The sequence below is a fragment of the Eufriesea mexicana genome, unplaced genomic scaffold (assembly GCF_001483705.2).
Source record: "Eufriesea mexicana isolate 0111107269 unplaced genomic scaffold, ASM148370v2 scaffold325, whole genome shotgun sequence".
In the NCBI taxonomy this organism is placed as follows: Eukaryota; Metazoa; Arthropoda; class Insecta; order Hymenoptera; family Apidae; genus Eufriesea; species Eufriesea mexicana.
Window position 1 is genome coordinate 220,054 of NW_016908500.1, and position 15,676 is coordinate 235,729.

Genomic DNA, 15,676 nt, shown 5'->3' on the forward strand with positions numbered 1-15,676 from the left:
AGTGATATTCAATTTAAATAACTTATAGTGGATATCATTTAAAAATAATGTTATTTATCTTTTAAACACTTAACGTTGCAAGTATGTCATATTTTAACGAATTGAAATATAAAAATCGTTTTAATTCCGTTTAAAATACATTTAACGTCCATTTTATTTTATTTCTGTATGACTGCTTGTGATGAGATACACGATTCATTGTTGTTAAACTAGAAAACAGTTACTCAGAATTATATGAGATTTTATTCATTTGTTTATTTTATATTGTTAATACCGGAATAATTTTATTAACTACTTTTAAATCCTATTTTATATGTTACTTTATGAAAATAAGCGATATTATATTTTATTATATGAAAATAAGTATCACTTAGTCTTTAATTGCTATGTTTATCAATATTTATATCTTATGTTATGTACATTTAAAAATATCTTAAACGTTATATATTCTATAATTTTTTTACATTTTGAAATACAAGTATTATATTTCATAAATGATATTAAACATAATAAAGTAAAAATAGAACTAAATTCTCACATATTTTTTCAGACAGTTATTTATTTCAATCTTCCTTTTTACTTTTCATTTTCATAAATATTTAATTTATCGACTTGTAAAATATTTATAAAAAGTCATATCTCAAGTTGTATGTATAAAAATTTAATTTTATTAAAAATACTGTTTCTTATAAAAACATTTTTTTATAAAACCATAAACTCGAAAATAATAATATAGCGATAAATTTATATTTTCCTTATTATTTATGGTTATATTTGATTATATATGATTTTGAGGAACTATTAATTCCCATCTATTATAATTTATTATTTATAAACAGCAATTTTATTTCATATTTGTCATATGTTACACGTAAGAATACAGTCATATTTAGCTTATATGTAAAATATTTTGGGATTTTGAATATATGTACATTTCAATAAAATAAAATTATACGAAATATTTTGTGAATATTAGTATATGCCTTTTTAAATGATACATATAATATATATGACACTATGTTCATATATAGGTATATTGGATTGCGTGATTAGAAATATAACTAGCAGTATGTCAGTAGCAGTAGAATTCAAGTATGACTCATTCGTTAATAAAATAATTTATTCTCATATTTTTTATTACAATTAATAAAAATATTATCATATTATAATATTTATGAAATTTTCTTGATAAAAATGAAACTAAACATGATTTTTGTAAAAACTGTTTTTAATTATACATATTAAAACAGCATTACAAATTATATTTCATATTTATATAATACAATTTTAAAAATTCTGATGCTATTGATTATTGCTTGTTTTCAACGTTTATTGTGCTAAAATTCCTCTCTTTGTTCCATAAAATGACAAAAGAAAAGCAATTTACTCTTCTGCTCTCATTATTTGTTCATACCTCACCCATATTCTCAAAGTGAATAAAAAAATAGAACAAATTTTACGATCCGCGTTTGTTTCAATAAAAGGTAGAAAATTTACTTATAAAACTTTAAAGTTACACTCCTGTTCTAAGTCATTGCCCTCATTTGCTTGACTAATGAGTTATTTCTCTGGACTAATCATAGGAAACGGGTAAATAATTTATCCGTATTATAATCTAAATGAAGCAGATTATTTCATTACTGCCATTAAATCCAAATATGTATTTAACTTCAAATGTACATTTCTAAAGCTTACGTTATTATAACGTATAATCTCTGTCGAAATATATTTTCCTTAGTAAAGTTAGATGTATTGGTCGGTATTAGCTCACCATCCTAGGTGACGACTTTAATGTTCAGCACAATTCCTGGAACCAGTTCCTTAGAAATACAAGCGAGCTAACCTGTACTGCCATCTATTATGATACTCATACGGCCTTATATACCCTAATCCATTCTCCTTTCATTCACCTTTGTTCCTCTTTAAGTTAACTTTGTAAGATAGCTAATAAAATTAGTACACAATACCTAAGTCTTCCACAAAAAATGTCCTTCACCTATCCAGAAATACATACATATAATTAATTTGAACAATATAGTAAGGTTATAAATTATCTAAGGTCTGTAAATCTTTAATGCCGAAATGCCATCTTTGTTATTAATATTTAAAACCATCGTCAATTTGTAATCATAGATATTTAACGTCAAGCACTAAAACGAAAAAATTATTAATTAACTTTCATATCCAATTTAGTTTCCACTCAATTTACTACCACATTCTGATATACTACTTCCCATATACTATTAAATTCTGTTTAATATTTCGAACATTTAAAAGAATTTTAATTTTTCGCAATCATTGTTACAATATTCCGTAACAGAAGAACCCACATCAAATCGATATCGTACGACGTAGATTAATATTCGAATTCTTTATCTCTCCAAAATATCTTAAGATGCTGTTCCACAAATCCGAACCTTTGTTCTTTTGCGCTTGACTGGCTTTACAACCTCTCTATATCGTCTATATCGTTCAAGCCAACTATACTTAACAGTCATCTGGTCACTGGCCTACATAATTACCAGTAAATATCGTCTAAAGACTTCCTTCTAAGATCACAAAGACGTCGATAACTATACATCAGACATCGTTTGTTTCGTCCACTAGAAGGCGCTTTGATCTAACCAAAGATCACCAATTTGTGGTCTACATCATAATCAGATGTCGATACAAGAAATATTGACAGTATATTGACTCGTTATTTGTTAAACATAACATCCAGTAAACAACGTGCAAGGCTAACAAGTAGATTTTAGTTGCAATATTTGTCTTAAACCTCAAAAAAATCCAAATTCTATTTTTTCGAATATTTTTAAATCCATTACCAGTAACAGAACAAATTATCCACCGATCGACCTTAAACAACTCACCTACTCTGGCGACATGGATAATTGGAAGTATCTGCCGAAAATTTGGCATAAGTCCATCATCAAGCCAGCAAACTCGACTCTCAACACGAGGCAACAGTACACTCCCATCTTAAAGACTATAGTAGTTAAAGTCACGAGGCTCTCTTCATCTCTTCGCTTCACATACAACCTGCCATCTCTCGTCTGCGGAATAAGGTAGCCTTCAATTACAACAAGGTTATCTCTTCTACGCGCAAATAAACATCTTGAAATATTAAATTTCAATTTAATTAAATTTTTCGTTAAGCTATCAAACATATAGCTAGAAAATAGTAACAATTTCTTCTATCTCTAAATCTCTAAAGCCCAAAATCTATAGTAACCATCAACTATGCCTTCTTTTGATAACTGATAGAATTCAGGGGTTGAAAATTGTTATATCGATTTTGATTGTTGAAATAATTTTAAGAATACTATTATTTTCTATAAGAGTTACGAAGAATTGAAATTAATAAAAATGTTGATTTCAGTTTGCGATTTCAATAATTTTAAAGATATTGGTACTATATTAGTCTCATATAGATCTTATTTCAATTTTGTATCAGTTATAATTATTTTTTTATTAATGATTTTTGTCATTATTGTTAAATACTATTTTGTAATAATAAATTTTTAATATAGCATATTTTTATATTTCTATAATCTCAGAAACTACTTTAAGAAAATAACGATTATATATGTACATATTGCTTTCTAAATCCAGCAATCGATATTTTCTTTCAATCGTATCAATTATAATAATACCTATACCATTATCACTGATCGGGAAACGATAAAGTAACATTTCCACTGAATTATGATTTACTAAACCATGATTTGAATATCCATATTTTCTGTGATATCATTTATATTTCTGAAACACTATTATTAGCCAAATAAGGAATTACAATTATATTAGTAAAATACACTTACTGCAATGTTGTAGGGAGAAATAAAAATTTAATTCAAACACATGTTTGATTGTGAATAAATATACTTTCTACTTAAAACTGACATTACTATGATAAATTTCGATACAGTAGAGAAATGATTTCGATGACAATCGAATACTGTGATAATTACACATTCTACCGCTATACTGGCGCTGTAGTCTTTCTCAATACTGAATCGATAATATCACATGGAATATAAAAATTATGGAGGAAATAGGTCATTCTTGAAGTCGTATAATGAAAAAAAATAATAATGTTTATTTCATCTGTATTTAAATTTTATATCTCATATATGATTCTCTGTTTTATAGCATAATTTTATTTAATTTCGATTCTAATCTCTACAAATGTATTCTTATTCTATGCTGAATCGGTAACGTTGAAAGCGATACTATAATGATAAGAAGACTTGGAAGCATTCATGACGTGCGATAAAAAGGGATGTAGTTAATATTTACATATGTATTGGATAATAGATTTAATCTGTGTATCATTTATGGTAATATTAAAGATGTTTGTTTCGTACTGCATGAATGATATTGTGATGTTCTATGGATCTAAAATATTTTTAAGGTATATACAATAATATAATATTAATTAAAAATTATTAAGCCATACAGGAAATGATTGAGGTTAAAGAAACAAATTTTAATACATGTATTTTTGTTATTTAAGATATAGATGAAAATAGGAAAACAATTGAATATAGATATATAAAAATGAGTCAATATTAATGTATAGTATAAGTAACATAAATAATTCATTTTATTTACAAACAATTAACAAATGAACAAACTTGAATTACAGATGCTGATCAAAGTTAGTAAGTGTCGATAAAATCGACGGTCGGAATTATCACGAACATCTATTGTACAAAATCATAGAAACAACGCTGACTAATATTACACTGGCCCAGATATACTATTAGAAATAGTGGCAACTCTGATTTATAGTCGGACACAACGATACAGGGACTTGGGTCAATGTAGCCTATTACGGTTAACGCTTTGTAAAGTAAGTCGCGCTCCGGGAATGCGGCCAAAATAATGATTGTCGTTTAATAAACTTATTAAGTTGAAATGACGCGATCTGTATCGACAATACTATCGTAACTATAACCGGTAAAAACGGGAAGATCACGAAGTGTCTCTGTGTCCTTCTATTTTTTTTTCTTTTTAGTTTTAGTAAAACATCATTTTTATTTTTAGTCAGAAAATTAAATCACTTTACCACAATTATTTAGTCGATTTTTTGAAAATTAGTTGTAGTAAAATAATGAATTCAGTCTGTATCCCTAATTTAATTAATTAAATTAAGTAACCATGACTTTAAGTAAAAGTTTTGTATTTCACAAATGTTTCAATTAAAATTTCTACATACATATGTACATATCTAAGATAAGTTTATGTAAAATATAGAATTAAATATGAAAATAATTATAAACTACATTTTACAATGGAATTCATGATGTAAACGTTTATAATTATGATTTGTTTTATTCATATATTTCGTTTATATTTCTGATTTGTTTTAAATTAACTTGTAATTTTGGTAAAAATCTTTCTAAAAATTTTGATCTTACAATTAAAATATTATATGTATTGAACATTATCCTATTCTGAGACACAATATTACTGATTATTAAGAGTAATTAATGCAATATTTTCTCAAAAAATATTTCAAAGATAATATGTAATATTATGTACTTAACGTTATGCAGCAAAAATATTCAATAACATAAATAATTCATTTTATTTACAAACAATTAACAAATGAACAAACTTGAATTACAGATGCTGATCAAAGTTAGTAAGTGTCGATAAAATCGACGGTCGGAATTATCACGAACATCTATTGTACAAAATCATAGAAACAACGCTGACTAATATTACACTGGCCCAGATATACTATTAGAAATAGTGGCAACTCTGATTTATAGTCGGACACAACGATACAGGGACTTGGGTCAATGTAGCCTATTACGGTTAACGCTTTGTAAAGTAAGTCGCGCTCCGGGAATGCGGCCAAAATAATGATTGTCGTTTAATAAACTTATTAAGTTGAAATGACGCGATCTGTATCGACAATACTATCGTAACTATAACCGGTAAAAACGGGAAGATCACGAAGTGTCTCTGTGTCCTTCTATTTTTTTTTCTTTTTAGTTTTAGTAAAACATCATTTTTATTTTTAGTCAGAAAATTAAATCACTTTACCACAATTATTTAGTCGATTTTTTGAAAATTAGTTGTAGTAAAATAATGAATTCAGTCTGTATCCCTAATTTAATTAATTAAATTAAGTAACCATGACTTTAAGTAAAAGTTTTGTATTTCACAAATGTTTCAATTAAAATTTCTACATACATATGTACATATCTAAGATAAGTTTATGTAAAATATAGAATTAAATATGAAAATAATTATAAACTACATTTTACAATGGAATTCATGATGTAAACGTTTATAATTATGATTTGTTTTATTCATATATTTCGTTTATATTTCTGATTTGTTTTAAATTAACTTGTAATTTTGGTAAAAATCTTTCTAAAAATTTTGATCTTACAATTAAAATATTATATGTATTGAACATTATCCTATTCTGAGACACAATATTACTGATTATTAAGAGTAATTAATGCAATATTTTCTCAAAAAATATTTCAAAGATAATATGTAATATTATGTACTTAACGTTATGCAGCAAAAATATTCAGTTTTTCATAGAGAAATTATTATTATACACTTGTAAAGATATTATTAAATAAAAAAATCTAATAAAAGATTTAAATAAACTAATATTTGGAATATAAAATAAAATTTGGAATATAAAAGGAATGGATATTTAAGAGATTATTATAATAATATCAGACAAATGTTTGAGTATTATTTATTTTATAGTACTACAACTGATGTGACATTATTATTAAATTGCTATTCACATTTATGAAGCAATAATATAAAATTCGTTTCATAATTTAGGCAATAACTTAATTTAATTTAAATATAAATATGGTAAATTAAAAAATTAATATGTTTAAATGTCAATAAAAAATATAATTTGAAATCTATATAAATGTTCAATTATATTCATTAATATTGCTTATTAAACAAGAAAAAGTATAAATAGTGCTCAGTATTTGCAATAGCTTCAGAATTGAGTGCATATCTCATATGTATGCTTATGTTTGTTTCAGCTGAATATTGAGTGAGGACACTATAACATGGTAACATGATGCATCGCGTCTAATTTATGTCCTAGTTCACACTTTCGCAACATTCTGGTCACAAATGCAGACTATCAGACTCATCTTGTTAACCAGGTTTTTATATATACAACACTATTTATTTATATTTATATTTACATATATGTTTATGTTATGTTTACATTTCATATAACAAACTAATATAATTTAACTTAAATTTAGAAATACATTTAGCTTAAACATAAACAATTATTCTACAAAATAAAAACTCTGTAATAGTCACTGTAAAAGCCATTACTTTTTTAGCATGGTAGCTAACATTTTAATAAAAAAATTCTTTTTACTATCGATCTTACATAATTAAATTTGTAAAGTCCAATTCTAGTAGATAATTATAAGCCTTTACTAAAATTACTTTTTCCTATTACGAGATGTTTTATATTTTAGCATGATAAATAAGATAAGAAACCAAATATAATTTTATCGAATATTTGTAACAATTTGAATCTATAATAAAGTGTCTTAAATTTCGAATGAAATAAAATTAAGAAAATAGAATATTTCTATAAAGAACACGTAATAACCATGAATGCTCGTTTCTATCGAATGGTGTATAAAATAATTCTTAAAATTTCGAAAATTTATTTTCTATTACTTTTTGTACTATTATATAGAAAATAAATGTTTTTCAATTTAATTTACGGGTTATTTTATAATTCATTAGTTTCATTGCGTACAATTTAACAAAATGGTTTATTATCAATAATTAAAATAATTATTAAAATTTTGGAAGTATATTTTCCATTACTTTTCGTACTCTTATGTAGGAAAATAAATTGCTTTTAAATTTAACGACGAGATATTTTGTAACTCATCACTTCCATTACGTAAAATTTAATAAAACGATCTATTATCAATAATTAGAAAATTCACATTGTTTTATTTTTCATTTCTTTAGATAAGAAATTCTCATCTCGATGGAATATAATTAAATTCGAGATAATTAGAAAAATTGCTGAGAAAATTTTGTTTCTACTTTTAAGATCGATTCTTCTAACATATGTGCAACGACTTTAGATAAAATTGAAAGCACATTTAGTACAAGAAAATAAGTGGCGTGCGTACTCGATCATTGCAATAAAAGACATATGCAGTTTCTTGGTAAAGGGTGATGACCTCTTCATTTCGTAAAACGGATCTAGGATGAAATAGAAACGAAACAAAAGAACGCATAAACGATTTCTTTTCTAATAATCGCAATTGAAATAAATGGTACATGAACTTTGGATTACCTTTGTTAACGTGCCCCTTCAGTTACTAAAGCCATAGAATTACCAGAAAATCACTAGAAACTGGCAACAGTTACCTAAATTTGAAAAGAATAGCATCAGCAAATGTGATCGAGAAATCCTAAGATAATGAAATGAAAGTTATAATCGTTTAATTTCTAGATCTCCTAAATATTAATACTTTGGTAATTTATGCAAACCATAAGAACAGGTACGAAGAATAATCAGACCACAGTAATTTCATAAAATTTCGGGAAAAACACTTCAAAAATGATGAAAACGACTAATGAACGTAATTATATAACACTACATATGTACTCGTAAATATATAAATCTTTTTTTAAATAATCATACTCGAATAAATGATATAGAAATTTTGAACTACTTTTATTACCGTACTTCTTTGTCAATATACCTTATCAACTGCCAAAACTAATAAAATTAAAAGAAAAATTCTATTCCCAAAAATATGATTGTAGAATCCCAAAAATCTTCCAACGATGAGATTAAAATTAGAATTCTTAGCTTTCGTAGAAAATGTCGATGAAAATGCTCCATTAAATTACCATCGCGATAATTTCAAGTAATTGAAATTAACTGCCAAAACCAATAAAATTAAAGGAAAAATTCTATTCCCAAAAATATGACTGTAGAATCCCAAAAATCTTCCAACGATGAGATTAAAATTAGAATTCTTAGTTTTCGTAGAAAATGTCGATGAAAATGCTCCATTAACTTGCCATCGCGATAATTTCAAGTAATTTCAGTGTATTTAAAAATAATTCAAAAATGTTCATAACATTGCTACACTGGAACCTTCTCGTAACGAATACAAATATATAATATTATAATAATTGGATAATGGAATGAACAACTGTTGGCTGGTTTTGCTTGTCACCAGGTCAACGTTTCACCCTTACGTGCGCTGACGTGCCTGGTGGATGGGCGAAGAATGGGATTTTCAGCGAGAAATGGCAGAAGATAGGAGAGGAAAAAATGAAGACATCGAAGGAAAGGGATCATAGGGAAGGGATGAGATCGAACCAAGACAGTGGGAGGACTGCATGTAGATCGTAAAACGGAGGATGATGACCTCCCCTGAGTTACAAAGCATCTGCTAAATAGATGATACGCCAGTTGTCGTATGTCTAGTTGTCCTCAGCATCAGACGAAGGCGAGTTGGCTCTAGGATCACGTTACTGCCGATCCACCATCGTAGTTGCTCATGGGGCCGAAGGCCCTTCAGCTAGCCGCGGCGTTCGTCGTGGTTCAGCTTCTTTTTCTCCGGGTCGACTCCATACGGACCAAACTCAGGAAACAACGCTCCAAGCCGCTGCAAGCTCAACAACCTGCCAACAGAGAATACGATTATTACGAGGGTTACGATGATTACGACGAGTACGAAGATAGAAACGGTGAATATTACCTTTTGCTTCCTTTTTCATGACACGAGAGCCATGTTTGTGCCGATAAGTTGAGGTTAAGTCACTTTCATCGCGAATTTTCTCAGAGCCCAGGGAACCTAAGATATTGACAGAAATTAATATTTGGTTTATTAGTAGTAGATATGCACCATGTTTTACGTAAGTTATGTCATCATGGAAGTATAATGGTTGCCATTTTTATTCTCTAAGTCGAGAGTGGAGAAGTAACGTAGCGTCAATTTCAGTTGATTCTGATCAATACGGTTGTTATTATAGGTTATATGAAATGGGATAAATGTGAGATCTATTTCCAGTTTTGTTTCTTAAAGTCGATTACTGTAGTGGTGTAAATAAATAATATTCCGGTGGTGATAGTAATTTACTGTAAATTTAAATCAGGATAGTCCAATTTTGCTTGAGAATCCTATTTTGTTGAATGTAAGTACAACAGAGTTTCTTTCTGTTGTCAAATATTAATGAAAATAAGATATTCTGGCATGAGCAAGGATAAAAAGTGATGGTAATTTGCAACAAATTCAATTCACAATCGTGAAATCGTTGATTTCGCTAATTTCGCTTAAAAATCGTATTTTACTGAGTCAATGCTTCTTTTTCATGAGGATAAATATCACAGTTTCGAAAATAAAATATGGCGTGAGCTAAAATCTTAGTAATTTGCGGTATTAGTCTAGTTTTACTTAAAAATTGATGATGAGCAAGGACAAAAAGTAGTGGTGATTTACAGTAAATTCAATTCACGATCGTGAAATCGTTGATTTCACTAATTTCACTTAAAAATCGTATTTTACTGAGTCCATGCTTCTTTTTCATGAGGGTAAATATCACAGTTTCGAAAATAAAATATGGCGTGAGCTAAAATCTTAATATTTTGCAATAATAGTTTAGTTTTACTTAACAATTGTATTTAACTGAATTTATACCAAAATTCCTATATTTTTAGTACATAGATGTTACACGTAATAGCTACAGATTTTTTATTCAGATATTTCGTGAAAGATTTTGATTTTTTAATAAAAATTTGGTAACGGTTATCCATTTCAGAAAGAAAGGCAAAAATTTAGTTTGTGAACATAATTAATTACATAACTGATGGACAATTCTTTTCCTCAATTTCGACACTTCCAATTTTTCTTACATATTTTTAGTAAAATTTAGATAAATAACTATCGTTATAAAACAACCGAATAACTTTTTAAATAATTTTTACGTAATTATATATTTTTATGTTTAATTCAAACTTTTGCAGTATTACTCTCAAAATTGTTACTACTTTCAAGATATAATTGACAATTCCTGAGGCTCATTATTATACATATATAATATATATTATTGCATATATTTGTATTATATGCGTATACAAATATGAATAGTTGATTTTAAGAAATTTTTTGCAGATATAAAACACAAATGATATAGATAGCTATAAAGTATAATTTACTTCTTTAATTCTGTAACTTGAATTTTATAAGAGTTAACAATTACATGTTTATATACGCATATGTATTTTGTCAATTTTATTTGTTATATTTATCAATGTATTATGTCGTTCTATCATTGCATTAGCAGCAAAGAAACAGGAAAAGAATTAACATAAAGACCCTTATTTAGTCTTACTTACTATGGCCTTCGAAATGAATAACTATAATTAATTATAATTCTTTCCGAGTTCAGTATATTAATTAATGTCGACATTTATTGTGAACAAAATTTTTTACAAATATTTTATTATTTATATTTATACATTTTATACATTTTATTATTCCTAACTCGATGTTCGTATGTATTTAAACAAATTATTATATAAAGTAATTCTACCTAAAAGAGTAAATTAAAAATATAAAATAAAAATATTTCGAACAAAGCTTATTATTAATTTATCATGTCTATTAATTCTTAATATTACATTTGAGATAATAAACGTTGTTAACACCATTAATTACACGCTTATTAATAATTTTACGTATTTATATTGCCAAACAAATTGTTAAAATGAATATCCATTTTGAGATCCACGAGTCTTTGCTTTACAAATATAGTAGTTATGAATTAATTTTTAGTAGTTTAATTGTCCAATTGTCAATTGGTTTCTTCATTTTACATTCAAAAATATTTACATGTTCTATTTTCCACGTAAACTATTACTTCATTACATTAAGAATCAAAATTCGATATTTATGAATATATAAATTCGAGATTGAAATCATAATACATCTACAAATAATAAAGTCATTGCAATTTTCTTAAAAATTAAATTTCAGGTTGGAAAGAATATATTTCTGATTTTCGTATATTCCTGATTTACTTTTATACGGGAAATCATTTTCTCTCTGGGCGTATCGGCCATCTTGTCGCGCCTAATATAGGAAGATGGTGATGTACAGTACAGCTTCCACAACGATTTGCTACGTCTATGTAATAGCAGATTCAAGTCTGTTTCAGATTTAAGCAATTATATATCAATTTTTACTTTCTCGCGTATTTTATATTTTATAAAATAACTTTAGGGGAAGTGATGTTTAGAAATAACGATTTTCTCGACGTTCCTAAATGCAGATGCAATATATTGTAAAACTACTGCATAATAAAGCTACTTGCTGTATTAGTTACGAAGCAATTGAAGGAAGTATTAATAACCCTGCAAGTAGCACCGGAAGCTTCGGATCGGATGCTTGTTTTAGCGCTTTGCGCAATGCAATTAATCAATTGCGTCAATTGATAAAAATTAACAATTAAAGTTTTTACTATAGTCTATTAAATGACACGCATCTCGATACTTTCCGGTAGTACCTTCTTGCGCATTAGACAGGTATTATATCTCCTGTTTCAGTTGAAAGCGTTAATTATTTTAGATTTTGTTCCTCTTTATCAGCGTCGTCGTCAAAATTCGATATTTAGTATTTTCATAAAAGGATTGCAGATTGTATGTTTACAATGATATTTATTTTGTTTTAAAATGCAATTTTAATTATTTTTATTATGTATTAAAGTTATGATTAAGAATTAATTTATTGTCGAAGATTATATTACAAATATAATTATAATATAATACATATAATATAATAGAATATAATATAATATTATATATATTATATAATAATTATGTAATTATATTATTATTATGTTATATCTATACTGTTATTATATTTGTAATATAATTTTCGATAATGAATTAATTTTTAATCATTTTTTAATTAATTTAAACAGAGCGTTACGATTACAAGAGCTACAAATTAAAGTGAATAAATTCTTATAAAGTACGTAAAATATTTTTTAAAATAGCAGAGGATAGGTCTATTTAAATAAAATTAATTCCTTTGTGTTTCAATATTAATATCTTATATTTAAAATTTTATTTACTTTTAATGAAATATTTATGTTTATTTTAATAATTTTTAATAATTATTATTTTTATAATGTTCGCCTGTTTAGAAACCGCAACAACAACCACTCCACCACCGTCTGTTACATCTAGCATCGTCAATACTGCGAGTACGTTTACATTTCACGAATCTTTTTCAGTATCATTATGGAAAATATTTATACAGAAATGAACATACGTAATATTTAAAAAAGTAGTTTAAAAAGCAGATTAAAAAAATTTATGGATGATCAAATTTTTATAAATAAAATGGGATATTATTACATGAAATTCAGTATGTTTGTGGAAGTTAGTATTATAAATTTGTGATTGCTTATGGCTATAAGAATTAATATTAAAGAGCATTATAATATTATAGTATTACGATTTAATATTAATGAAAGATATTTATAAATATATTAATCTTATTATTCGTTTTACATATAATATGAAGGCAGGGGTGGATTACCAACAGAAACATTGCAAATATTCTACAGACCATCATTATCTACAGATGTACCAGCCCAAACGACAATTCGATCTTTCAGTCAAGGTATTTGATACTTCAATATATGATTTATTAAATGTAAGATTAGTAAATTGGTATTACAATAATTATAACATAGAAATATTGCGAATATATAACAAAGAAAAAGAGACGTTTAACCCTTTGCACTCGAGAGGTGACCTTCAGTTACCATTTCATAAAATTTGGAAGATCGATATTGACTCATTTGCATCCAAGCGCGGAATATTCCGCGAGCCACGACTATCGTCTATCACCGAGCGCGGAATATTCCGCGAGCTACGACTGTCGCCTATCACCGAGAGCGGAATAATCCGCGAGCTGACTTTTTCCATTAACAGTTGCTGAATATTCTTCATATGCCACAGATCACGTTTGATCCCTTTTGTGAGCATCTCATCTACATCGGTTCATTATATTCTTAACAAGTTTTACTTTTGTTGTGAAAATCCTTTTAACTGCCATTATGAGTAGGTGCTGATACGCGCGCGGTGATACAGTGTGCAAAGTATCAAAGTCAAATAATTCTACAATTCTATTATTATACAATTCTTTATTCATTGCTCAAAAAAGTATCGTCAGTTTTTTAGTAGAGAATCTTTGATTTTCTATCCATGATCATCAATATGTGATTATCGGTGGTAACACCGAGGAAGGGATGATTCTACATGGAAAAACAGATCGAAAATAAAGAATAAAATTTTTTCATTAGAAGCTTCGTTTTCGAGAAAATCGACTTTGAATATTCACCGAGTGCGCGTGCACTTAACTTTGGCTATGGCGGATGGACCATCAATATATCAACGTATTCGATGGATATTCAAAGCCTATTTTCTCGACAACGAAGCTTCAAATGAAAAAATTTTATTCTTTATTTTCTATTTGTTTTTTCATGTAGAATCACTCCATCCTCGGTTGTACTACCGATACTAATGTATAGATGGTCTATCTATCTAAGGTATAATTAAGTGCACGTGTACTCGGTGAATATTCAATGTCGATTTTCTCAAAAACGAAGCTTCGAATGAAAAATTTTTATTCTTTATTTTCGACTTCTTTTTTCACGTAGAATTACTCAATCTTCGGTTGTACCACTGATGCTAGTATGCTAATGATCCATGCATCTAAACTATAGCTAAGTGCTCACGTACTCGGTGGATATTCAAAGTCGATTTTCTAGACAACAAAGCTTCGAATAAAAAAATTGTATTCTTTTCTTTTCGATTCGTTTCTGCATGTAGAATTACTGTCTTCCTGGTTGTACTACTGTTGTTAGGATACCCTGTATATGCAGCATTTACACTGTTTGACAGAGCTATCGATTGCACTTCTTTATTACTTAATTTATCTGCTGTATTTACTACCTTTATGATTGCAAACCCGTGATCTAAGTCTCGCACATCGATCTCATTCACCATCACACGCTATACCCGACATTTGCCACACGTATATCGCTTTTGCATGTTGTCAACTCGCGAGGTATCTGAATTACTGCTTTCAGTTTGGAATAACTGTTTATCATAGCATGCCTCCATTTTCTAATGAGCGATGTAACTTCCTGTTTCATTGGATACTCAGTGACAGTTTTACAATGGACGTACTGATGTCGATGTTATTACTAACATTGTAAACAGCTGATTCGAAGCAATTGTTTACTCATAACATTCTTCTAAACATCGATTCATTTGGAATGTCTTGGTCTGTGTGTATTGCTATAGGAAAATTCTTTCATATTTCATTACTTATATATCATTACAGTGTGTATATTGTCAATTTTACCTTTATTTGTATAAAATATATTGATCTATGCAATTAACACTTCATTTTGTGTATATCTATGTTGTGTATTTTATTTTCATTGTTCAACTGCTTCCTTATAATATTTTTATTTGCGTACTATATTAAAGAGTATTTTTGCATGTTATATTTAATAACACATTCAGTAAAATCTATTTATATAAGGATAAATACAATGAATAAATAATATTATCTAATATTAATATATTATA

General features: G+C 27.4%; 1 protein-coding gene across 1 annotated transcript in view; it reads left to right on the forward strand.

Moving 5' to 3' along the window:
- The first annotated feature begins 9,498 nt into the window (after positions 1–9,498).
- LOC108556140 (collagen alpha-1(I) chain) overlaps positions 9,499–15,676 on the forward strand; it is a 15,259-nt gene continuing 9,081 nt past the window's right edge. The window contains 3 exon segments of the mRNA XM_017912108.1: positions 9,499–9,753; positions 13,213–13,272; positions 13,596–13,694. Of these exon segments, the coding sequence (XP_017767597.1) occupies positions 9,564–9,753; positions 13,213–13,272; positions 13,596–13,694 (349 nt within the window). The 5' untranslated portion in view covers positions 9,499–9,563.